The sequence below is a fragment of the Zingiber officinale genome, chromosome 7B (genome assembly GCF_018446385.1).
Source record: "Zingiber officinale cultivar Zhangliang chromosome 7B, Zo_v1.1, whole genome shotgun sequence".
Taxonomy (NCBI): domain Eukaryota; kingdom Viridiplantae; phylum Streptophyta; class Magnoliopsida; order Zingiberales; family Zingiberaceae; genus Zingiber; species Zingiber officinale.
This window is the reverse complement of record NC_055999.1, coordinates 7,280,385-7,302,166: the sequence shown is the minus strand read 5'-3', so window position 1 is coordinate 7,302,166 and position 21,782 is coordinate 7,280,385. Positions and strand designations below refer to the sequence as shown.

The 21,782-nt window shown below is 36.9% G+C and overlaps 3 protein-coding genes across 8 annotated transcripts; 2 read left to right on the top strand and 1 right to left on the bottom strand.

The window, feature by feature from the left end:
* Positions 1-269: 269 nt before the first annotated feature.
* Positions 270-11,528, top strand: LOC122005226 (6-phosphofructo-2-kinase/fructose-2,6-bisphosphatase-like). 2 transcript variants are annotated; one of them, XM_042560182.1, is made up of 23 exons: positions 271-524; positions 631-694; positions 786-1,087; positions 2,332-2,532; positions 2,658-2,867; positions 3,369-3,461; positions 3,544-3,642; positions 3,771-3,800; positions 4,045-4,098; positions 4,328-4,381; positions 4,454-4,531; positions 5,019-5,110; positions 5,184-5,241; positions 5,338-5,412; positions 8,371-8,418; positions 8,738-8,835; positions 9,323-9,398; positions 9,726-9,788; positions 9,893-9,984; positions 10,779-10,847; positions 10,954-11,017; positions 11,091-11,156; positions 11,276-11,528. In XM_042560182.1, exons 1-23 carry the CDS (start codon positions 363-365, stop codon positions 11,351-11,353), a joined length of 2,226 nt encoding a protein of 741 aa, XP_042416116.1. In that variant the 5' UTR covers positions 271-362; the 3' UTR covers positions 11,354-11,528. The 2 variants fall into 2 exon arrangements, 1 of the variants encoding a protein (XP_042416116.1); XR_006118352.1 differs by lacking the exons at positions 11,091-11,156; positions 11,276-11,528 and having other exon boundaries at positions 270-524; positions 9,893-10,003.
* A 618-nt stretch (positions 11,529-12,146) lies between these two features.
* LOC122005225 (SAGA-associated factor 11-like) lies at positions 12,147-15,481 on the bottom strand. Of its 5 annotated transcripts, none has more exons than XR_006118351.1 (7): positions 15,302-15,481; positions 15,137-15,213; positions 14,718-15,023; positions 14,274-14,469; positions 12,518-12,955; positions 12,348-12,404; positions 12,147-12,255 (listed from the first exon to the last, which is right to left on the bottom strand). XR_006118351.1 is itself a non-coding variant. In XM_042560181.1 (5 exons), the coding sequence occupies exons 2-4, from the start codon at positions 15,191-15,193 to the stop codon at positions 14,287-14,289; spliced, it is 546 nt and encodes a 181-aa protein (XP_042416115.1). In that variant the 5' UTR covers positions 15,194-15,213; positions 15,302-15,481; the 3' UTR covers positions 12,147-12,404; positions 14,274-14,286. The 5 variants fall into 5 exon arrangements, 1 of the variants encoding a protein (XP_042416115.1); XR_006118350.1 differs by having other exon boundaries at positions 12,147-12,404; positions 12,518-12,579; positions 12,685-12,955; XR_006118348.1 differs by having other exon boundaries at positions 12,147-12,404.
* Positions 15,482-19,006: 3,525 nt separating this feature from the next.
* On the top strand, positions 19,007-21,615 carry LOC122005224 (40S ribosomal protein S7). Its single transcript, XM_042560180.1, has 6 exons — positions 19,007-19,128; positions 19,648-19,746; positions 19,831-19,904; positions 19,985-20,108; positions 21,045-21,227; positions 21,343-21,615. Exons 2-6 carry the CDS (start codon positions 19,672-19,674, stop codon positions 21,463-21,465), a joined length of 579 nt encoding a protein of 192 aa, XP_042416114.1. The 5' UTR covers positions 19,007-19,128; positions 19,648-19,671; the 3' UTR covers positions 21,466-21,615.
* The last annotated feature ends 167 nt before the right edge of the window (positions 21,616-21,782 follow it).

Here is a 21,782-nt window from a genome sequence, read left to right as displayed (position 1 = left end):
TAATCAGAAAAAATATTATTAAGCATTAAAATTATAACATTGAGGTAATTTCGTGTTATTTTATAAACAAAGGGAAAAAAAGAAAAAAAAATCACTTTATTCTAATTAATATTTTATATTTATTTATTTAAAATGCAATCTTATGTTGGGCCCAGTTGTTCTTGGGCCCAGACTCGGACGGAGCTAGAGCCCAGAATTATTCATTCAGGCCCTCTTCGGGCTTCGAAGATGTTCACGTAATTGAATTAACCGGCAGGCATCGCGTGACTACTTCCTCGTCTCGTCTTTCTTCCTCCATCGCATCTGCTCCATCTGCTCCGTTGCGTATCCTAATCTCCACCACCCGAAGCCTTCTTCCCTCCATGGGGACTGGCGCCTCGAAGAACTCCGACTGCTCCCATGGAGGCCGCGAGGGGCAGCTCTACGTCGCCCTCAAGATGGAAAATTTTAACGTCCGAGGAGACCTCATCCCTCACGTCTACGGCTCCGTTCCCATCACCGGCTCCTGGGACTCCGCCAAAGCCGTACGATTTCTTAACATCGTCTCCCTATTCTCATCCATTTCATACTCTTTTTTTTATTATTGGTTTATGACGATTCCTGTTGCTCGACGATTGTATTTCCGCTTAGCTCTCGATGGCGCGGGAATCGGCCTCGTCGTGGGAACTCAGCTTCGTCGTGCCTCATAATCATGGTAAAGTTTTCTACTTGGACCTCGATTGTCTCACGCGAGATTGTATCTTCATGTCTTGAATTGTAACTGCCTGGCTGTTGGTGTTTTGTAGAGACGCTAGATTTCAAGTTCTTGTTGAAGCCCAAGTACAGCTCAGGGCCGTTCGTGGTGGAGGAGGGGAAGAGCCGGCTTCTCACAGGAGGGTCGCTGGAGGAGGGGGATTCCAGGCCGGCACTGTTCAAGGTTAGCGGTGATGAGGAGGCGCTCGAGTTTAGGGTGTTCATCAAAGTCGACATTTTGTCCCCGTTTGATCTTGCTGCAAGCTGGAGATCTTATCAGGAAAATATTGAACCGTCAAGAGTTCGTGGGATTCCAGATGTCAGTATAAATGTGGCGTCTGAGATGGGTGTGGAGGTACTTCTGGAAGTAACTTCGTTTTGTTGCTCGTCTGCTGCTGCTCAGTGTTCCAAAATTATGCAGTCGAAAGCAATTTACTAGGAGAAGATACACTATTTCTGTTCACGAATAGTCTTCCTATAGAGAAATTGCGCAAAACAATTCACCATGGTAGTTAACATGGTATCTTATGAATTAGAAGAAAATATATCTATGGGAATTGTCTACCCGATAGATTAAATTTATTCCTGGTTCCCTTCCAGTTTCTGAGTTCTGGTTACAGAAAAAGGTCATGATCTTCTGCTTACAAGAAAAGAAAATTTAATGGAAATAAATGTTACGATATTTTAAAGAAATTATTATCATTAGTTTATTTTGCCTTCTAGGGATGTAGTTAATCTTTGAGCGCATATAAACCTTTGACTCTGGTAGGCATCCAATCCTTGGTAATATAAGAAAGGACTGCTGAATCTTGTCTAACTAAATCTTTTGCAATTATTGTATTGTGTTCAAGAAAATGCGATTCTTGATGCTCTTTTTAGGAGTAGTTTGGTCAAAAAAAGTTTTTGCTTCTCGCTGAATCATTTTTTCTGATTATTCTTAACATCCCTAAATTCCTACTTACAAATAAGCATTTCCAACAAAAAACTATAATAGTGATATTTTGGTAAAAATCATAATAGCTTGTGAAGCTATCCACGAGTTGATCTTTATGTCCTTTCAGTCTTTTTATTACCTTAGGCGTAATGCTTTGAATGACATGCGCAAGTGTTGCATTGCTATATAGGTAATATTACCTTAAATAACTTGTGATGTATCTGTTCAGATAATGCTGATTTGAGGTGTTACAGGATGTCAATGTTGGTTTGTGAAGCATTCAGAATGGCACACCTATAATGACATTCGAGTTCTAGTTAGTGCTTGTTGAACTGTTGTGACCATTTTTAGATAGATCTCTCTAGACCTTATCTTTTGTTGTGATTTGCATTTGAATATCCTGGATAATAATGTTTCATATATTGTATCTCAATTCTCTGGTGTGATGCTTTCAGATGGTAAAGTAGCAATTTTAAATTCAATAATAAGAAGTTTACAGACTTACACTTGGGTTTACTCATTTTAGATTTGACAATATTAATTTGTATTTCCTTTTTCAATTTGTGTTAATATCGATATTGTTACCCTTGACTATCCATTGCTTATTGCCAATTGACATTGTTGTAAGCATGCTGCAATTTCATACTCATCCATTCTTCCTACAGAATGGTTCACCCTCTACCTTGGAGCTTGATTTAGAACACTATGTTGTTCCAGCACCATCTCCCATTACTGGTGCTTTTTATGCAGCCAACTTGGCAGCGACACCAAGATCATTATCTAGTAGGAATTTCTCCAAATATGATGCCTCAACCGGTGGTTTATACGACTTAAGTAAAGCTGGTGGCTATTCTAACAGTTGCAAGGTACTGACATTGTGTTATATTTCTATGCTGTTTGATGATATACTTGATCTTCTGATATCTGTATTTTGGTACCAAGTTAGTTGATAATCCTGCATTCCAGATATTCTTCTTCTTTTCTTCCTCAGGACATGGATAACTTTGTCGCAGATCCTCCTAAACTTCTTCCAGTTCCTGGTATGGTAGAATCAAAGTCAGTGGACACATTCTCACCAGTGCCAAAGCAAGATGGTCAGATAGGACTCTTTGTAGATAGGGGTGTTGGATCTCCTAGACTTGTTAAATCAGCTAGTGCAGGCACATTCACATTTGATCTCAAGTTGGACAGTGAAACAAAGGTTTGTTCAATCAGAAAGAGTCCTCTTGTTTATTCGTGAAAAATTGGCATTGATTTGTTTTGTCATTATTAGTTGGTCTGTTTGTTTCTCTAATCAGTATATTCTGTCTGAGCACTAATCACATGCTTCTTCTGCAAGATCTTGTCATTTTCTCAACAAACTTGCTTGTACTTCAAGATGTGAGTTTTGGTGTGATGGTAAACCATATCGCTGAACTAAATTCCTAAATGCATAAACTTGTCTCACTGCCATGTGGGCATGACCCTGGATGCAAGCTTCTTTGCTTGCGGAACTTTCTCAACTAGCTTCCTCCTTTGTTCCTTTCTGACGCATGAGAACTGCTCTGCCTAAATAGTAGAAAACCGTATAGATTGCTGTATTTTGTTGGATTTCTTTGACTATGCCATCTCACAGTGCTCTTTTGGGGATGGGTGCAAGCCAGAACAATTTTTGAGGGAAAAAAAAATCTGATTCTTCTTCTTATTCATTGATTACTTGAAGGGAATGCCAGCAGCTGCCGGAGCAGTTGCAGCTGCAGCTGTAGCTGATCAAATGCTTGGGCCCAAGGAGGATAGTAGGTTGGCCATTGTTCTGGTAACAAACTGGTACTTTCTTCTTCGGATTTTTTTTTTCTTTTTACTTCTATGCTCTACATTATCATCTTGTGCTCCTATAGGTTGGTTTGCCAGCCCGAGGAAAGACCTTCACGGCAGCCAAGCTAACTAGGTATTTGAGATGGCTAGGTCATGAAACAAAACATTTCAATGTTGGGAAGGTAAAGACTCTATTTTCTTGATTTTGCCTTCATGACATAGTCAAATTTGTTAAACTAAAGTTTTGTTAGGTGATCTCATCTGATAAAACACTAACCTGCTTTTCTTTTGCATGTGCATTGGCAAACAGTATCGCCGTCTTAAGCTTGGGACAAATCAGGTATGTTAGGTGACTTGTTTTTTTTTTTTATGATATTTGTTGATTGGGTCATTTATCACATAGCCTAAAAGCACATGTAGACTTTAAACTACATGGATTGAGTTACAAACATCTTATTGTGACATTTAAATGCATTATTTCTCTCACATATATTGATTGCGATGTTCTTCCATAGTTCTTCATTCATCGATTTCTTAAGTTTCTTCCTTTTATAGTGCTTAGTAAATCACATTTCATTATGCAGTCAGCTGATTTTTTTCGTGGGGACAATCCAGAAGGTATGGAAGCTCGCAATGAGGTTAGGAATAAGCACGACATTACAGCTGCTCTTTGTTTGCTTTTGATCACGAATCACAGAGGTGCTAAATATCTATGTCAGTCTGTTTGTTATGGTTTTTTCATGGGTTCAGCTACATTTTACTTGTATTATATGCTTCTATTTTCCTTCTACAGTTTTTTAAAACTATTTCTATGTATTCACAAAAAGTACCTGGACCACACTTATTGTACTCAACTTCATTATCTAGGTGGCAGCTTTGGCTATGGATGATATGATAGCGTGGATGCAGGAGGGAGGTCAGGTAAATTTCTAATCATTTTGTGATAAAAGTGGTAATAAGATGATAATTCATTCTCTTTCTGGTGTTTCATAGGTTGGTATTTTTGATGCCACAAATTGCAGCAGAAATCGTAGGAACATGCTGATGAAAATGTCTGAAGGAAAATGCAAGGTGCATATACGAGTCGATCAATTTGTGTTATTATCTGTTACCTTTTGTTCTTAAATTTCAAGTTACTAGACAAGTCAATTTTGCCAAGAGAGTTTCTTGCACTAGTGAAGCTGCTACCGATTATCAGAAAGTATCCACATTTAATTAGATATTCACAAGAACCAGATTCAGTTGCATCTTTGGTCTTTTTTTCCCGTGACTATGCCTACCTATTTTAAATCTAAGAAGTGATGGAGTTGGTTAATATCCTAATTTGAGTTGTTTCTGATTCAACGAATTTCAGAAAATAGTGCATAAACTCAAGAAGTGCATTTGTAACTATTATGATGAGATAAAACTTGAAACTCCTTGGTCCTTCATCTTGTTATATCACATGCGCTTTACAAATTGAAAAATGTCCCTACTGTTTTTCATTGACTTGTTAATTGTCTCAAATAATGTGCATATTTTCTGTTTTCCATTTCTGAATGTTTATCTGACTTTGTAGATCATATTCCTGGAAACAATATGCAATGATGAGCGCATAATAGAAAGAAATATACGCTTGAAAATTCAACAAAGCCCTGATTATGCAGAAGAGTGAGTTATTTTGTACTTTTAGATAACCATATGTTCATATGCCATGATCCGAAGTGCAGCAATTATTCTGCAGACCAGATTTTGAAGCTGGAATGAGAGATTTTAAAGAGCGCTTAGCCAATTATGAAAAGGTTCTAAACAGAATTCACTTCTTCTAGATCTATATCTTATGGTATTCACTTTCAGTTGCTCATTAATCAAAATGAAAAATATATTCTCCTTTCTAGGTTTATGAGCCTGTGGAAGAGGGTTCTTATATCAAAATGATTGACATGACCAGTGGACAAGGTGGGCAGATACAAGTGAGTTTATTTCTTCATATTAATAGTTGGATGCACCCTTCTTCTGCTTCTTCTTATTTATTTATTTATTTTGAAAAAGGGTTTGAATGAACAGTCTGTTCACTCGTAAATATTTCATTGATCAACTATGTGAACAGGACGTTGGGGACAAGTATTTCCAAATAAAAGCAGGTGAGATCCAGAGCTCAATTCCCCATGCAAACTAATATGGAAGTGTGAAAATTATATCCCTGGATGCCTAGTTGTCCTTTTTTCCAGAAAAAGATCAAAGTTAGGAGAGAATCCTACCACTATCTAGTATATATATCTACATCTATCTGTTCTATTAGAGAGAGAGTGAAAAAACTTACAGTGTCCGCCAGGATAATATGATGCTCCAAGTAGGAGAAAGTAAGTTGGCCTAGTTTAGCTAAGATAAGGTATCTATGGTAAAAGCAGCTAAACAACTACAGATTCAGCTGCTAACAAGACTAGTTACACCTGTGGTGAGACTAGACCACCTCCTTAGTACTGATCAGAAAGAGCATAATGCAACTGTTAATTGAGTTACTAGTATAGTTGAATTGAAAATGAATGAGATATCATAACTAATCGTGTACCAGTCTTGCTAAATCAAAGGAGCCTGGAATACGAACCTTACTGACTGAATCTTAAAACACTGGAGATTGGCAGAAGCTGAATTCATCTGCTTTCCATTGTTCAGTTATTCTTTATCAAGACATAAATCTGCTTTGTGACTTTGCTTAGGAAAATTTTGCTTTTTGTTATTTTTTTTCTATCCTAATCATACTAGCCATAATTTATTAGTCCTGTACCAATCATAAGGGTGGGCTTTCTCTTGTAGTTTGATTGAAAATAATTGTCTCATTGCAACCAGACATTCCATACCCAAGCTTGGCACCAGGATAGAGTGGTGATTCTAGAAAAGCCATATAAATCATCTATAATGAATCTGTTTAAGCAAAGTTCCAACTTGAGATCCAGATTAGCAGCAATTATGTACCATTCAGTTTTAGTGAGCCCTGACCTAATAGGTGGTATGCAGATTCTTTATTTGAGCAGAAAGCACACCTCGGATCAGTAATGGCCATGCCTTTCCTGAAATGCATATCCTCTGTGTTGAGTACATTTTTCAGGATTATCCAGGTCAAGATTTTCACTTTCTTAGATGCGAAAAAAGCCCTAAATCTGACAAAAAGGATCCTGCAGATGCTGTTTCAGTTAGAAATTTGTAGGCTGTTTTATCACTGACAATGCCATTGTCTGTCCACTGCCAAGCCAGTGAATCTACTGAATTGTAGTTCCAGTTCAGGTTGTTGATTATATCTTTAATAATTTAAAGCTGATGTAGATGTGCCAATGGTGTTCTATCTGATAAACCCAATCCCAGATCCAATGCTTCCAATTGCACTTCATTCATCCTTATTTCTGGAATTGAACAGACTCTAAACTTCAAGGAATTCTGTGGTTAAAACAGGATTTGTAGACCATCTGTCAAACCATCAAAATGTAATATTTTCATCTCCAATTTTCCTATCCAAACCTACAGATATAAACTCCCTGATTATTGATAGGTCTGTCTAAAGATGGGGCCAATTCTTATCAATCTTTAGCAGCATGTAAGGCCTTTATTTACTTTAGACAGATTGTTTTGCTACTTGGTGCAGTATGAGATTTGTCAGACCATGATTATTAAGTATTAATGATAGCTCTTCCATACATTTCAGCCATCCGAGTGTGAAGCCATGCAATTTGAGAACTAGAAAGAGGCTTTCGCTGACACTACCCATGCTTTTCATAATCTACTTTGATCAAAGCAGCTTCCCTCTTTCCTTTATCGCACCAATTTAACATTTTTGTAGCAGTCATAAAGCAAGCCTTAGCTCTATGTTTTTCAAAAAGGAAAATCGGAAATCTTGATATTAGAATCCATATCAATTTGGAGTCTAATGGCCAACACCTTGGAACCAGCTTGACGTTAAGGGTTTCCAGAGCAAATGGTCCCAAGTCAACTGGATTGGGCTTTGTCAGATGACACATAGGCATGTCCTGTTGTCTATGCTTTGAGAGTTGGAATTGAGCAGATCCTTTTGTGGTAAGGTGGTAAGGATATAGCCACTTGCTATTTCATGGTCATACATATACATAATCGTACAAGGCTAATGCTTGTTCATATATGAGTTGCTCCTACCATAAAGATACACTGAAATATCCTGCACCCAATATGTAGCACACAAGGACATTATATATATTTTTTTATAAGTATCACATTCCTTTCATTAAACTTCCGTGAGATCACAAAAAACAAAGTAATAAATGCTCGAACTAGGGATTGACACAATCTTGACAGTTCTTCATTAAACTTTTGATGTCATAGAAGAATTAAAGATGAAAATTATAGCTTATTTAGAAATTTAAAAAACTGAGAGAGAGCTTCAAGCAGTTAAAGAGGGAAGCAGGCTAAGAGGAGTGTTGGTTGGCGGATGAGTAAAATAAAAATAAGAAGGTTGGTTGTAGATGTGTACTGTGCAGCTAAGCGATATGCACCTTATGAACTGAGTTATACATTATAGACACATGGACATTGGAAATTGTATAGTCCATGCGATGGTTCCTGGTCAAACTGGTGAAAACGGACCATACTAAGCCACATGGCTGGCATTTGAAACCCTTAGCTCAAGGCACTTGAACTCTCTTATTGCTGTCTGAATGCCTCAGTTACATTTAACGACCTCCATACCTCACTTCTCGCTACCTGGAAAAAATTATTGCCTTATGCCTTCTTAATAAAATCAATATTCGGTGAGTACCACTTAGCATGTAGTCCTGTCTCAGTTAATTGTTAAATTTATACAGGCTGAATGTGCTTCCTCAGTATTAAATTACTAATGTTTTATTTTTGTAAGTTTTAAAGGTTTGTTTACGTTTTTGATGATTCCTTCCCTTCCCCCTATTCAGGTTAACAATATTGGTGGCTATCTTCCTGGAAGAATAGTCTTCTTCTTGGTACACATTTCAATGACAACCTTGTAGAAGTTACTTTTAAATTTTCTGCTTCCTCATGTTATATCCCACCCTGCAGTTTATTAAAATGCCATCTATAGAAGATCAGAACGATGTTTTTTAACGCTATCTCTTATTCTGTCTTTCATCCTTCATTAGCCCTCTCATATGTTTGCCATGATTACATTTTCTGACCCAGTTGATCAAACTGTTCATTAATTAATAGCTATCTAACTTAAAATTACTAGAGAAAATCACACATCTTCTATAGATTCTTAGGCAAAAGCTTTTGGCATTCATGCAATTTGAACTTGTATTGCAGGTGAACACCCATCTCACACCCCGGCCTATTTTGCTCACTCGGCATGGAGAAAGCCGAAGCAATGTTAGAGGAAGAATTGGAGGTGATGCGGTTTTGAGGTTAGATATTTTTGTCTTTTCAGGATATATTGTAATTATTTCATCTTATGTTGACATTGTCTTGAAGTGCCATTCGTGTTAGAACCTATACATTAAAAATATCTGTCTTCTTTGAAGTATCTCACATTTGGTGAAAAGTGGAATTTTTTATATCTCATGATTTACCACAAGGAAAGAACAATAGTTAATTCACATGATTATCTCATGATAGCCTTGATAAGAATCATTACCTAAAAAATTACCGTACCTTTTTGCAATTCCTATGGTCATGTAATAGTGATAGAGCAAATATCCTACTATCAAGACTGCTCATCCATGCATCTAGTCTTTTCTCAGTCCTCTAGGAAAAATTTGAAGTAGAGCTGTAGTGTCCGCCTGCATAATTGAGGATAATTGCTTCACTTTTTTTTCCCTATATTTACCTCTTCTAAACAAACTCCAATTCTCCACATGCATAAGAATTTGTTATCTTTCAATTTTGGGGCAGTGAAGCTGGGGAACTTTATGCAAAGAAACTTGCGAACTTTGTTGAGAAGAGACTGAAATCTGAGAGGACAGCTTCTGTAAGAACTCATTTCCTTTTCTTGTCTAAATTTCAACTTCTGTAGAGCACTTCAGTATTGCTCTCTCCACAACTTCTACATTATTACATCAATAGAAGTTAGGACATAGCACATGGATAAAGTTGATTCAGGTGAAATATATTCTGCTAGCATAGGCATATTTACTAAAATTGTGCTTATTGGTGCCATATATCATATGAATGTTTTTGTGATCTTACCAATGTTATTGAGACCAGGTAGTTAAATGACTCTATCACGTAGCTTGTAACTTTATAATATTCGAAAAAGTAGTTCTATTTTCTTACAAGTTTTACTTGATTATCTCAGATATGGACTAGCACACTCCAAAGAACAATTTTAACAGCAAGTCCAATTGTTGGTTTCCCAAAGGTACGGTTGATCCACACTTAGATTTTAAGCTTGATGATATAATGTGCACTTTTAAAATTTTGATCAGTTAAATTTTGTCAATTTAATGCCATCATCATTACTAGATACAATGGAGGGCTCTTGAAGAGATTAATGCTGGAGTATGTGATGGAATGACTTACGAAGAAATAAAGAAAAACATGCCTGAGGAATATGAGTATGCGACAAAATGCTGTGTTAGTTTATTCATTTTGATAAGTTGGTTCCATAAGGATGCTTTTAGTTACTCAATTTGGAATGTACTCACTCTTTTTTCATATCTAAGAAACTATTAAAACTTAAGGACATATTTATTGCTTGTAAATAGTCTGCAAAAACCAAATATTCTAACATGGAAGAATAAGTATATTTTTTACTGTTTGCTCAATAGAAGGACTAGGTTTTACCTTCTCTTGTTTGGGTGAAGCAGATATAAAAGTTTCCTTGAACGGGAAAAAAAATTCAGAAAAATTAGTGAAAGGTTGGTTAACTTTCTGGAACTTATCCCAGAAAGTTAAATCTTGGTCCTACTCCAAAATAAACTACCAGAGAACTATTTCCATGGGGATGCTGTGAGTTGCATAAATTAGCTCTCAACTCTTTATTCGGAGATGCTTATGCACGGTGACTTCTCCCATTAATGCTTATAGGAGCTGGTGGCGGTGGAAAATATTCGTTGATTAAGATCAGAAACCTTAGTAACTACAATTCAATGTAGTGACAATATTTTTTTTCTTTGAGGTACTCCTTGTACTTGGTAGAATTGAATTTCTTGGAGCACTTTTTTATGCTTTATATTGTACTTTTCACTCTCTTGTTCACCTCTAGGGTAGAGATCATTTGAAGAGAAAAAAAACTATTTACTCTCAGTGCTTTCAAAGGCAATTTTTTTGCACTTGTAAGAATACCAGTTGATTCAATGATTTCTTCTTTTGATTATTTTCTCATTTCATTTCTTTTCCTTAATTTTAGATCGCGTAAGAAGGACAAGCTTAGATATCGATACCCTCGTGGAGAATCATACTTGGATGTCATTCAAAGGTTTTTAAAGTGATTTAATTTAATTGATTATGTTTGTGCTTTTCATTAGACTCAAATTTATAAATGCCTCCATATCTACTCGATATCGGTATGTTTATGCTTTCAGATTGGAACCTGTAATTATTGAGCTTGAAAGACAGCGTGCGCCTGTTGTGGTCATTTCTCATCAGGTGCTGTCTGAATGCTTACTTTTATGGATATTTAACCCCGAGAAATACATAACAATCCCTCCTAATCTTGCAGGCAGTGTTGAGAGCATTGTACGCATATTTTGCTGATAGACCATTGAAAGAAGTTCCTCATATTGAGGTACGTCAATACATTAATTGAGGCTCTATGTCAATGTTTCAGTACTACGAGCGCAGCATTATCCTAGTATCGATAAAGCAGTTCAGATTCTTAGACTAAGTTTCTTTCTACCCATGTAGGTTCCACTCCACACAATCATTGAGATACAGATGGGTGTCACAGGTGTTCAAGAAAAAAGATACAAGCTCATGGATTAATTCATTTCCATGGTGGTGTTAGCAAAGGTTAAAATTTCATATACTTGACAATGCTATTTTCCTAGGTTCACTTTTATGTAATTATGATTTGCATATTGGAAGTTGACTTGGGAACAAGCCACTCCAATTGTAATGGCAACATTTATCAACAATAAAGATGGCTTGATACATCACAGCAAACTTTGTTCTGCAAAAATTTTTGTGTGATTTTCTGCTTCTTGAGCAATAAGACTGTCTGTATTTGATTCATGCTTACATCGTTCCTGGAGCAGAAACAGATTCACAAGGTCATTTAATGTAGCCTCTATTGCTGTTTGAACTGATGAATAATACTGATGCCAACTTGTGGGGATTGGAACTAAAATTCTAGAAGTTCAGGCTCTGGACATGGCTGTGTGATGAGTAAAACCTGGGATGCCTACCAAGAATGTGATGAGTGAAAGCTCAGGCTCTGAAGAATGTGTGCTTAATTTTTTTTAATTCAAAGTGCATATTTAAGGTCATGTCTTGGCACATAAAGCATTCTACTTGCTTCGTGACTAATAAAATAATTAATTTATGAATGGGTACTGGTGTTAGAAACTCAAATGTCGATTATAGACCTACAACTCTTGATATAATCAAATACTGTTTATCAAAAGCCTTGAATAACCAAATCAGATAGCAATAACTTGTGGGAGAATTGCAAACCATTGCAAAAACAGAAACTTTGGCCAACCAAAACACCTCTTTTCTACTGCAAAAACCCATAAAAATTTCTATTTATCCATTTTGGAGAATAAATCTACCTCCAGATACAAATGCTCTTTGTATTTAATGCAACCATTTGTGGCTCAAGCAAACAAAAACAACAGCTAAATTCAGTTTGACAAACTTCAGCTTTGATGAGTGAAAACAACATGCTGCACGGGTTCAACATGAAAAAGGTTTACATGAATCTGTGAACTAAGCGCCGATCCGGAATTCTCAATAGCAATTTTTGGACAATGCGCACCTCATAATCTTCATGAACTTGATAAGGGGAATGAACCATCTTGAAGTTGAATGGACTCTGCAATACGATAAAACAACTTGAGTTTTGTGCTAAAGTAATGACAAGAAAGTTTACCTGACACCGGATTCAAATATTTAGTATAATGAAAAAATAAGGGTAACAAGACGTACGGATGAATATGATAAAACAGTAGGCTCTTTAAAAAAAGAGGGAATGCAAATCTAGCTTCCATCTGTATCTTGAAATATTCAACTCAAGTATTCAGCTTTAGTTAGGAAAATCGGAGAGTGATATAAAGAAACAATGTATTGGCACAAAAATAAAAGGATTCAAGCACCTTCATTACCGAGTCTTCTTCTCTAGCAGTTGCTCATGTCAGGTGAGCTCAACTTGGAGATTTGGGCAAGTAGATTAGAGTCGGTTATTGAAAATATGCTGCTTCTATAAATTCTCTCTTGTTTTTCCATTTGCAAATCTTTCCTCTTACAATGTAAGTTCGTCATGTGACTACCCAAATCTTAACCCCATTCTTGTTGCAGTTAACATGGGTCCTTTTTGCTCCTCGGGCTACCATTTCTTAAACTGAACGAGCGGGTGAACTAGCGGTCCTGCCATTTCATCTTTTCTAGTTAAAGAGGTCCAAAATCTGGTTCACATGGAATTCTTTCATTATTCAACCAGACTTGTTTAGCTTCCAATTTTCGGGTTAGCAGTATTTAATTTTTAAGAACATTGCCAAGAACAGGAAGCATACAAACATCATCCTATCAACTGAAATGCTATTTTTCCTTATTTAATCATGTATTATACCTAACATAACATACATCTCATGGAATTCTTCTCCAGTATTTAAAAACTAGTTAGGGTAGCCAACATACAAACATCATCCTGTCATTTGCACAACTAAAAAATTACTTTTCCTTCTTTTATCATACTACCTAAAATCTAAAACCCATTGCTTTATACCAAACATAAAATACATCATCCTGTTTCATTCATTCCGACTATAGTCAAGTTATAGAGGTGAAGCCATGGTCAAAACCTCGAAATGAGGGGCTAAGCACAGATTTTAAGGTAATAATTTCCCCAAGTACAACCACACTTGAGTTTTGATTCTAAACTTCAAATTTCAATTTGGCTAGCTTAAACACTCGTCAAGGACTTTAGAAGATCAGATAACCTAGGTGAAGTTATAGATCCATTTATAGGATCTGGAAAGAATGATTAGGAAGTATGAAAAGAGTACGGCGCACACATTCTTCAGCAATGATTTACTGAAGAGGACATACTGTGTCCTTTTGTGAGCAACATGAATACTATCTTGTTAATCAAAGAAAATAGTGTCAGAAGATAATCAATGAATATGACAAAGTTTCACGGTATGATAATTGAAAAGGCATGTTCAATATTGTAAAAACAAACAATTTTCTTCATGGTAAAAGAACATGTGCATCGTAATTATCATAATTGAGGTTTTCTGCTCAAGTCAATATAGCAAGCATGCCAAGCAAGGATCATGGCTCACATTGCACTCTAGCCATTACCCATATGAAACCTAAACACATACTAAATAGGGCATAAAAGACCTAAATGGAGAAAAGTTATTCCATCTGAGCCAACTACACTCTTATATGTGCTTCTTTATGGCAAAATTTATTTAACCTTCTACAAGTAAAGAATAAAGAACAATAGCGTTCAATTAGCAACAGAACTCAGCAGGATTTTTTTATTAAAGCCTGCACATGAAAACTAAGTTATCTTTGGACATTCTCCCCAAATTGAAGAAACTGTCATGAAACCTTGAATGATTATTCAGGATCGGTAGGAAACTTAGTCCAGATCAAAAGGGACAAATCCACACATGCCAAAACAAGAAAAAGAAAATTGCTGCTTGATATTAAAACATCAAAAAGGTGAATGCAAAACCTTTGAAGAAATGTCACGGCTCCTCGAATGTGTATTCTGCAAATTCCTCCCTGGCTGTCCTTGGAGTGCCTTCGGGAACTATGTTACTGTTAGTACTAGTGGAATATGGAGCATAGACCGTCACTGGACTGCCACGAGCATGCCGGTTTCTTGCAATTGTAGTGCTTCTGGTGATCTTCGAGAGCGCCTTACGGCCCTGAGGCAATGCGCACACAACATTCAAGATGTTCTTCAGTGCACAAGCAACTCGTAGCACGCGCACACACATACACACAAAAGGAAAAAACAAACAAACAAACAGATATCATATACCAGTCCAACCTTGAATTTTAGCACGAGGTTAGGAATTAGCATTCCAATGGGGCAAGATTCTGCTTTACTTTAAAGAAGCAAGAAGCCTTTGTTTTTTCCGACTAGATAAGAAAAGGACAAGATTAAGCTCACCTTGCCCATGCACTTCTCTAGGTGAGGAGCGAACCTTCCAGCCGTGACAGGCCGACCACAGTTCATGCAGTTGAAGGTCTCGCTAGCGATGGGTGGATGAGTCTGGCCGAAGATGTCCACCACATTTTTGCTATTTGATTCACTACTGCAGCTAGGATCCGCCATCCGGGCTTGCGCGGAGAGCCGAAGCTCCTCCTCTTCCACTTCCAGATTGAGGTCTAGGCCCAACCTCGCTATCCGATGGCATTCCGATGCGACATCCACGATGATGGATTCGAGGAGATCATCGAAGCATCGAGAGGCACGCTGGACGACCAAAATCACCAGAAAAATGGCATTTTTAACAAAGGATTCAAACAAACCTACCCCAGATAAATTACACAAGTCTTATGGATGTTTAGAAGATTTGCATCAAAAACCTGCTCAATGGTGACCTGCGATCGAGGGGACGAACTGCCATCATTGAGGGCGGACATACTCGAAAACAAGATGCTAACTTTATAACAGTGAAGCGAGCTCAGTGGTTCGGTAATCGATCGATGGAAAACGAATGGCTAATTTATCAGTCGAGGAGGGATTCTTACCTCGCAAGCGATTCGATGATGGGGAAATACTACAATTTGGCAAATTAGAGAGAGAGGGAGAGGTGATAGCGCTCAGTCGGGATCCACCGATGACGAGATCAAAGGCGGCGGCGGCGTCTGTCGCGCACCGGCATAAGAAATCGAGAACGCAGAGGTTGGAATCCAACGAGGAAGTGAATAAAAAACACTTTCTCCTAAGCTTGTTTTACATAACAAAAACAACAAAAAGGTAAGCTTGTTTTTTATATTAAAAACGATTTATATTTTTAAAAAAACAAAGAGAGATAAAATTGTTGCAGAAAACAGCATCATCTTTGTTGCCAAATCACCTTCATGTTTTTCAAAGGGTTTGACTAATATTTAAATCTAATCAAACTTAGTCTGACTGTTATAGAGTGTTTGGGAGAATTTTTATTTATTTAAAAGTGATTTTTATAGAGATTATTTTAAATTTAGTGAGAAATTAAAGTATGAATTATTTAGAAATAGAAATCAAAAATTAATATAAAGTAAAGTTAAAATATTTGATGAATGATTATTATTTAATTTTTAATTAGACGATAATAATATCTTTAAATTATATAAATTAATCTTTTTAAATTATCTAAATATAAGTTTGATAGACAATCTGTTTATATAATTATTATTATATTTTAAATATGGTATCAAAATTATTTTTTTATAATAAAAAATATATAAAAATAATAAAAATAACAATGAAAACGGATTAAATTTATATAAATACACAACAATATTATAAAAAATTCTAGAAATATAAATTCTATAAAAATATAAAATATTATTTAAAAAATAAATATCTAGAAGTAGGATGGTAATTATGTAAAATGATAAATTTATTACAATAAAAAAAATGTGATGACGATTATATAAAATGATAAATTTATTACGGACATAAATGTTAACTTTTAATTTTAGATCATAAAAAATATCAAATTTTTGTTGGTGCAATATCCCTCAGGTCAAGGTTGACCTGATTGACCAAGCTTAAGTCTTGGTTTGGGTTTCGATGTTTGACAATACAAGACTTCGATGATATGGACAAGTGCAGGTGCAGTTGTTCATTTGGGGAGATTGTTTGGTGCAATTCCCCTCTGATCAGGGTCTGATCAGGTTGATTGAAGAAGAGTCAAGTAGGTCAAGGTTGACCAGATACTTGACTAGGAAGTCCTAACTAGGATGTTAGGCAGAAGGAAAATCCTGGTGAGTGAAGCCAGGTGAAAGACCTAGTCAATGAAGCTAGGCAGAAGGAAAATCCTAGTGAGTGAAGTCAGGCGAAAGACCTAGTGAGTGAAGCTAGGCAGAAGGAAAATCCTAGTGAGTGAAGCTAGGTGAAAGTCTTGGTGAGTGAAGCCAGGTAGAGGAAAATCCTGGTGAGTGAAGCTAGGTGAAAATCCTAGTGAGTGAAGCTAGGTGAAAGACCTGGTGAGTGAAGTCAGGCAGAAGAGAAGTCCTAGTGAGTGAAGCTAGGCAGAAGGGAAGTCCTGGTGAGTGAAGCCAGACACGGGGAAATCTAGATAGGTCAAGGTTGACCAGACATCCGGTGAAAGCCCAAGTAGGTCAAAGGGATTGATCGAATACTTGGCAAGAGGAGAAAAGTCTAAGTAGGTCAAAGGGATTGACCGGATACTTGGCAAGAGGAGAAAAGTCCAAGTGGGTCAAAGGGATTGACCGGACACTTGGTGAGGGAGTCCTAGCAGGTCAAGGATGACCGGATGCTAGGCATGATGAACCAACAGGTCATGAATTGACCGGATGTTGGTTTGGGGGCTTGGGACTTGGTTTTGAGCAAAAACCAGCAGCAAGATCGATCAGCCGATCGATTGGCTGGAGCCCAATCGATCGGCCGATCGATTGGGAAGGTCCCCGCGACAAGCCTCGAGTGGGCAAGTCGCAGAGCGCACAGAACGCCTCTGGATCGATCGGTCAATCGATCCAGAGACCCCAATCGATCAGTGGATCGATTGGGGTGGCGCGTTTTTACGCGATAAAGGCTGGATCGATCAGCCGATCGATCCAGGCTATTCCAGAGAGCACAGAGGCGCTCTGGATCGATCAGCCGATCGATCCAAAGCCTCCCCGATCGATTGGGAGCAATCCAATCGATCGGGATCGGACCCTTAGCGTCGTATTTAGCTGCAGCCGCTCGATTCCTTCGGTAGAGAACTAAGAACTTCACCGATTCATCTCAGATCCTCGACAGCAACTCCACAGCTCTCTATAAGCTCCAGATCGTCAGTTCTTGAAGGTTCTTGGAGGCTCTTCCAAGTCAAGAGGTGGATCAAAAGCAAGAAGAAGAAAGCTAGGGTTAGGGTTTTTTGTATTCATTGTAAGCTTTGCTTATACTTTCGTTCCTTTTCCTTTCTTTCTGTATTGAGAGTCTTGTAGGGCTTCTCCGCCTTCGGTAGTTACCGAAAAGAAGTGTTTATTAGTGAAGGTGTGTGTGTATGAGTGGATCCTTGGACTAGTCATCTCCTTTGGAGGTGGATACCAAATAAATTTACTTGTTAGCGTTGTGTGTATTGTTTCTTGTATATTTCCGCTGCACATCTTTGAAGAAACAAGCAACGCCGACCACGAGCACGCGACGAGCTATTCACCCCCCCCCCCTCTCTAGCTATATTTCGGTCCCAATAATTTTTCCTTTCAATTGTTGAATAAAAATTATAGAAGTTGAAACAAAAGTTAGCACCCACAAATACTCAAAAGTCCTTACATATAGTTAAAATCTAAGAAGTGCGTTGTGAAAGATTCTACCAAACACTCCTCTAATCTAAGATTTTTATAGTCTATAAAAGCATTTTGCTATGTTAAAAATTATTTTGCACGTACTCTAATATCTAAAATAGATTAGTCAAAAATAAATCTAAGTCGATTTGAAAAAAAAATTAATTATAGATTGAAAATTTTCAAATCCGACCAAGATTTTAGGATTGGAGATTTTCGGATTGGATTCGACCTAGATTGATTCGAATTTAGATTTTAATGATTTTTAAGAATTAAATCAATTCTTTTTTGAAATTAAGATGTAGATCAATATGTATAATAATGATAGAGTGTTGAAATACAAATACAAAGAAAATAGTAAAAAAAATAATTTATTATTCTTTTTCAGATTATGCAAATTATTAGGGTCGGATTCATATTGGTTGAATTCAAATTTAGAATTTAGAGGTTTAGAGTTGTATTCAATTTCGAGTTCTGGTTCAAATTTTTTATGATTTTTTAAAAATCCAATTCAAATTCAATATGATTTATCTGAATTGGCACTCTTGTTTTAAAATTTAGAAATAATAAAAACTAGTTCCAGGGTTATGATATCGAAGTAGGATATATAGGTTATCATTCAGGCATTCGTGATTTGATCATTAGTTATGACATATTTGTAAGAATTTTTTCTTTAAATCGGGACAATCAAAAGATGCTGGGTTTTTGGACGGACAATTGGAATTATTATTATTTTTTAGAAATAATAAAAACTGTAAAAATAATAAGAAAAATTAAAATTTAAATAGAATGAATATTAATTATAAGAAAAAGAAAACGGGCCATATATCACACTTAACATTAGAGCGACACGGGCAAGTCGGTATCTGAGCCGTTCAAATCCGGATTGGCTAGCCCTGATCTTTATCCGACGGCATGAAATTTGCTTGGTAGGCAACGGCCCAGGTTCAAGAAAGCCGTCATGTATTGTGCGCGGTTCATAAAAGCGCGAGCAAATGGTTGGTCCCTTTCTTGGACTTGGACGAAAGCCCTAAAGCGGCGCCGGCAGCAGCGATCCTCTCCTCGCCTCCCTGGGCGCCAAGGTGCTCCCTTTACTACTTTGGCTCCAATACTCCACTTCCATCGCCAATTTTTATCTTATATTCTTTGTCTTGTTGTAGCATTGATTTCATAGATTTACTTCTATGAATTGTTTTCTTTTCTTTCCTGAGAGTGCTTAGGATCGATTGCTTCTTATGCAATATTATTCTGGCTATTTTTTTTACTGATGATTTTGTTTCCGCCAGATATATATTTCTTTTTTCCCGAAAAATTCACTTTGAATCTTCGAGCATAATGCCTATATTTGCATTTAAATACGATGTTAAAGCACATTCTTTTTTTCCCCAAATCGGTTCTTGGGCTTCTTAATAATATAGGAATAGCAGGTGAAACAATGGTTTATTTTAATTTACACGCAACAATAAGTAGGCATAAAAACACATACTTGCGCAACTATCCTGGCAACGTCAAGTTGATATGTTTAGATTGTGGCAGTTTCCTTGTGTTTCCTTCCGAATGTGCACATTAATAATTTGAATTCCTTCTGTGTCATTGTGTAGGCTCGGTCAGCATTAGCGTGCAAAATGTTTACTGCAAGGAAAAAGATCCAAAAGGACAAGGGTCTCGAGCCAACTGAATTTGAGGACACAGTTGCTCAGGCTAGTTACAAATATTGATTCTGCTCGTTTGTTTGCTATTATTTTAAATAATACTGATTACTGAAAATTTTCTATATGTTTCAGGCATTTTTTGATCTTGAGAATGGAAATCAGGAATTAAAGAGTGATTTGAAGGACCTTTACATCAATTCAGCAGTGTGAGTTTGATTTTGCACGGCCATTTTTTTTCAAGCATAGATTTCTATTAATATTTCCGCTTTTCAATTTTGTTATGCAGTCAGTTGGATATTGCTGGGAATCATAAAGCTGTGGTTATCCATATACCGCATAGACTTCGTAAAGCCTACAAGAAGATTCATGTGAGGCTGGTTAGGGAGTTGGAAAAGAAGTTCAGTGGGAAGGTAAGCCAAGCATGAACTTCTATTTGCACCATTACTGAATTCAGCTATGAAATGTTGCTTGCTGAAGAAAAATAAATTTTCATTTTGTTTGGACAATTTATAATGTGTAGTTTATCCATTTTGCGATTTTTAAAATACTTTTTGGTTAGTTACTTTTGCTAGGTATATAAGTCGTGAATTCATTTTATGATACTAATTGTTACGAAGATACTAAAATATGATGTGACTTGCATTTTATGATCCTTTACTAGAGGAAATCTCATTTCCCTCAACTAGTGAAAATTCTTTGATACACATTCAATATTTTACCTGAAAACACCGTGATCCTAAGTCAGTTTGACATTGAGCCTCAGTATACATATAATGGTAGCAAAAAGTGGAATACGTCACCCTAGCGGCCCCACACGGTCGGTGTCACGACTATCTGTAAGAAGGTAAATCGGGAAGTTGTAGTTAGCCAGTGCTAGTAGGGCTTTTTTCCTAGGCTTTGCCGAGATTTGAACCCTTGTCTTATGATAGCAACTCTGCCTCGCACTAGTCAACTCAACCTTACCCCGGGGCCTTGGTATATATATATAAATATTTAATTTTGCAAGATGCACATTATTTTCATTATAACTTGGACACCCGTGTTTGTAAGGCTGTTGTTGATTTAGGACAACAATCACCAAAATGAAAAAAAGTTTCATAGAGGTCTTTGCCTGTCACAATGTTAGGTTGATTCCCTATTTGATTAATTCACTAGGTTGAATTTTTAACGTACCATGAGATTAATCCAGAAGTAGCAAAAGTGTTGCATTTCACTAGCAAGTTCTGTTACAGGTTAATACAAAATAGCCACATTATGTTCCTCAGCTTTGAAGCCTGTTCTTTGGTTTCTTGAATGTTCAACTTATTATTTTCTGAATATTTTCTCCTATTTGGTTCACCCTATAGGATGTGGTTCTTATTGCCACGCGAAGGATATTGAGGCCGCCAAAGAAAGGTTCTGCTGTTGTGCGCCCCCGCAGCCGCACTCTAACAGCAGTTCACGATGCCATCCTAGAAGATGTTGTCTACCCGGCTGAAATTGTTGGGAAGCGAGTGAGATATCGCCTGGATGGCTCTAAGATCATCAAGGTGTATTTTCTATGATGAATTATTCCTTCATTGGATAAAAATTATTGCTTTACTCATTCACGGCTGCTTCTATTGAGTGAAATAATGATTTATTATTGTTTTTTTTGCCCCTCAGATCTTCCTTGACCCGAAGGAACGCAACAACACTGAATATAAACTCACGACGTTCTCAGGAGTTTATCGAAAGCTCTGTGGGAAAGACGTGGTATTTGAGTACCCTGTTACCGAAAATGCCTAGAATCATTTGATGTGTAGTTTGGTTCGGTTACTCAATCTACAAGCAGGGATATTTTTGCTGAGAAGTTTTGCTGTTTGCTGATTTCAATTTGGAATTTGACTCCAGAATTATGGTATTTGACGTTTGCATAAGCTCATTCCTTTTTAGAGAGCCAGGATCTTAATTGCGTTGCTCTATTTTCCTACCATGTTGATTTATCCAAAAAATTATCATTTTAGATGAATATAGATTCTTTAGAGTTGAATTGTATATCTCCTTGCATGAAGATTTATTTGTAAAGCGAAAAGGTCCTAAAAATGAGGATGCCAATACACCCA

Bases quoted from the DNA above. Each gene is read 5' to 3' on its own strand.
- LOC122005226 (XM_042560182.1), top strand. From the start codon at position 363: ATGGGGACTGGCGCCTCGAAGAACTCCGACTGCTCCCATGGAGGCCGC. The intron at 1,088-2,331 runs GTACTTCTGGAA...TTCTTCCTACAG, and splicing joins CGTCTGAGATGGGTGTGGAG to AATGGTTCACCCTCTACCTT. The intron at 5,111-5,183 runs GTGAGTTATTTT...ATTATTCTGCAG, and splicing joins AGCCCTGATTATGCAGAAGA to ACCAGATTTTGAAGCTGGAA.
- LOC122005225 (XM_042560181.1), bottom strand. From the start codon at position 15,193: ATGTCCGCCCTCAATGATGGCAGTTCGTCCCCTCGATCGCAGGTCACC. The intron at 15,024-15,136 runs GTTTTTGATGCA...TTGGTCGTCCAG, and splicing joins CGCAGGTCACCATTGAGCAG to CGTGCCTCTCGATGCTTCGA. The intron at 14,470-14,717 runs GTGAGCTTAATC...GCATTGCCTCAG, and splicing joins TAGAGAAGTGCATGGGCAAG to GGCCGTAAGGCGCTCTCGAA.
- LOC122005224 (XM_042560180.1), top strand. From the start codon at position 19,672: ATGTTTACTGCAAGGAAAAAGATCCAAAAGGACAAGGGTCTCGAGCCA. The intron at 19,905-19,984 runs GTGAGTTTGATT...TTTGTTATGCAG, and splicing joins CTTTACATCAATTCAGCAGT to TCAGTTGGATATTGCTGGGA. The intron at 20,109-21,044 runs GTAAGCCAAGCA...TTCACCCTATAG, and splicing joins AAAAGAAGTTCAGTGGGAAG to GATGTGGTTCTTATTGCCAC.